The 3,365-nt window shown below is 38.0% G+C and overlaps 1 protein-coding gene across 1 annotated transcript; it reads left to right on the top strand.

The window, feature by feature from the left end:
- Nucleotides 1-1,278: 1,278 nt before the first annotated feature.
- On the top strand, nt 1,279-2,205 carry LOC141134760 (olfactory receptor 6B1-like). Its single transcript, XM_073624199.1, has one exon. It carries the CDS (start codon nt 1,279-1,281, stop codon nt 2,203-2,205), a length of 927 nt encoding a protein of 308 aa, XP_073480300.1.
- The last annotated feature ends 1,160 nt before the right edge of the window (nt 2,206-3,365 follow it).

A 3,365-nucleotide genomic window follows, 5' to 3' on the forward strand; every position in this document is an offset into this window, starting at 1 on the left:
TAGACAGCACACTGTCTTAGGTTCACCAAATTATGTACATCTTTACAAACATCACAGGAAGCAGTGTGAGTTCCTCCTCCTACATACCAATCATCAACTAGGTTACAGCAGGCTCACTTAACAGACATTGTTGACCTAGTTAACACAGGTAAAGGTGCATTCAGATGTCCACTCAGCTCTTGCAGCAGGCCTCCCTCCTCTCAGCAGGTCCCTGGCTGTAGATGTCTCTCTGATATGCAATGTGATATCCCAAGGCTCATAATGAATTCAGCACACAAATACCACCTCTTGCACATCACTCATGCACTCTCAGGGAAGGTTATAGAGAGAAATGAGAAAAACACAAGATGGTCTCCTCATGCAAATTATAATTTGTTCAAGGTATAACATGCATAAAAATATGAAATGCTGTAAACAAATTGCAACATGTTATTGTTCTGTGTGTTTCACACTAGATGGACTTCTTCAGGAGCTCATGAAGAAGATGTAGGACAAACATAGATACAGAAGTATAATTTTATTCAAAGTATACATTCTATAAAACAATGAAATGCTGTATAAAAACTGCACCACATTATCATTCTACGTGTTTCATCCTAGATGGACTTCTTCAGGAGCTCATGAAGACGCTCATGAAAAATCTGTAGGACAAGCATAGATAAAAAAGTATACTTATACTCAAAGTATAAATTTCATAAAACAATAAAACGGTGTATAAAAACTGTACCACATTATCACTGTATGTGTTTCATCCTGGATGGACTTGTTCAGGAGCTCACAGAGAAGCTCACGGAGAAGCTGTAGGGCAGGCATAGATACAAAAGTATACTTATACTCAAAGTATAATTTCACGAAACAATAAAAGGCTGTATAAAATCATACCACTTTATCATTGTACGTGTTTCATTCTAGATGGACTTCTTCAGGAGCTCATGAAGATGTGTGTCAAATGTAGAAATAGACGTGGAAGAGCAGACTCAGGAGGCAACAGTAATGGAGAACAAACCATCCAGAACATTGGTATCTGAGTAGCAGAGACATCTACAGTCAGGGATCTGCTGAAAGAAGGCTGGCTTGTTGAAATAGTCAAGTGGATATCTGCATTCTTATACTAGGGTAACACCGTCTGGTAAGTGAGTCCACTGCTCAGGATCAACACTTAGAAGGATAAACATGCACTGCTATCGGTTTTGTTGTTACAAAAGCTGCTACAATAGTTTTGAAAGCTCATTCATTTGTTCCCAATCCTCAAAAATGTGTTCATAGTTTTCTGTTATGATGATTTCCTGCAACCAGACAAGAATCACTGAGTTCATTCTGATGGGGATTCAGGGTTCTGAGATTCTGAATTATTCACTTTTTGTTATGTTTTCTATCACCTACATTTTCACAATAGCAGGGAATGCCGTTATAATTCTGCTGATTTTGAGATGTGACAAGCTTCACACTCCGATGTATTTTTTTTTGTGTCATTTATCCCTTTCCGACATCTTACTGTCTACAAACGTGGTTCCATACCTGTTGTGTACCTTATTAAGTAAAGCCAGACCCATGATGGTGAGTGCTTGTGTCACACAATACTATTTTGGTTGCTCCTCAACCATTTCTGAATGTTTCCTGCTGACGACGATGTCTTATGATCGATACTTGGCCATCTGCATTCCATTACACTATATCACAATAATGGACATTAAAGCTTGTTTCCACCTCGTTGGTTGGTCTTGGTCGCTTGGGTTTCTTCTCAGCCTGAGCTCTATCATTCCAGTGTCTCGTTTGGAATTCTGTGGTTGCAACATCATTGACCACATCTACTGTGACCTTGCTCCTCTCCTTGCTGTGTCCTGTTCAGACACTTATGCCTTGGAAATAGAAACTATTTTATTTTCTATACCTATTGTGCTTCTTCCCTTTGTGTTTGTGATAGTGACTTACGTTAGAATCTTCTTTGCTATCCTGAAGATTTCCACCACCTTTGGAAGAAGGAAAGCCTTCTCCACCTGCAGCTCTCACATTATAGTAGTTACAATATACTATGGAACACTAATCGCTAAATACACAGCTCCTTCTTCTGGAAGTTCATTGAATGTCAACAAAATAATCTCCCTCTTATATACAGTCTTTACACCGCTATTGAATCCTACTGTATATAGTCTACGGAACCAGGAAATAAGAGAAGCTTTACATAAATGGGTACACGTGAAATAACTGTATTGATTTATTTTTGAGTGGGGGCAAATGGGATGTTGTGATCTGGAAAACTGTATTGTGTGTTTTCTATGTAAGCTGAAAATGCAACGTCAGTTAGGGCTGAGAATAAATTCAGCTTGCCCCGTACCCATCATATATCAACAACCAGGTAGAACAATCTTTTTTTGTGATCAACCACCATTCCCCATCTGTGTAACAGGGGATAATGATTCTCATTCAACCATATCAAGTTGTAATAAACTAAAAACCCAAAAATGTATGTATTGCACCTTACAAATTCTTAGACGTGATAGCTTAATTCGTTTTGTTTTGTATCATTTATTTTCCTTTATTTTCCCTGCTGATCCCACCAGTATTTCTATTGTTCTTCAACTTTCTTTATCAAACCAAACTGTCCAACAAAAGTGGTAGTTAGAAGGTTGACGCAAACCATTTACCATTGACAGGAATGCTTACAATGATCAGCTTTTATTTGTTTTTGTAAAACCTTTATCTCAAAAGGAAAAAAAAACTGTAGCTGCAACTGCTTAAAAATTGTTATCTAACATCGGGCTGTATTTTGTTAGTCCGGTCTATCTAAATATGCAATTCCATCTGACATTACCCTCTCCCCAGATTGACAATATTGCTGTCCAATGGTGTCTCCATTACCCACCATCCAGGGTTGAGCCAATCTAGCCACTTGCCCACCAGGCCAATTCTGACATTTCTCTCCTACATGTAAAAATCATAATGTAAAACATTATATATGTTTTTTTAGCAGAGACCCTAGAGAATACAATGGCGGTCATTGCAACTTTTTATCTCGCGCGGTATTTGCGCAGCAATTTTTCAAACGCTTTTTTTTAGAAAAAAAACAGTTTCATGCTTTAAAAAAAAAAAAAAAAAATAGTAAAGTTAGCCCAATTTTTTTGCATAATGTGAAAGATGAAGTTGCGCCAAGTAAATAGATACCTAACATGTCACGCTTCAAAATTGTACACGCTCGTGGAATGGCGTCAAACTTTGGTACTTAAAAATCCCCATAGGCGACGCTTTAAAATTTTTTACTGGTTACATGTTTTGAGTTACAGAGGAGGTCTAGGGCTAGAATTTTTTCTCTTGCTCTAACGTTCGCGGCGACACCTCACATGTGTGGTTTCAACACCGTTTTCATA

This window comes from Aquarana catesbeiana, linkage group LG03, assembly GCF_042186555.1.
Source record: "Aquarana catesbeiana isolate 2022-GZ linkage group LG03, ASM4218655v1, whole genome shotgun sequence".
Classification (NCBI taxonomy): Eukaryota; Metazoa; Chordata; class Amphibia; order Anura; family Ranidae; genus Aquarana; species Aquarana catesbeiana.

Excerpts from the sequence above, each read along its gene's own strand:
- LOC141134760 (XM_073624199.1), top strand. The coding sequence starts at position 1,279 with ATGATTTCCTGCAACCAGACAAGAATCACTGAGTTCATTCTGATGGGG.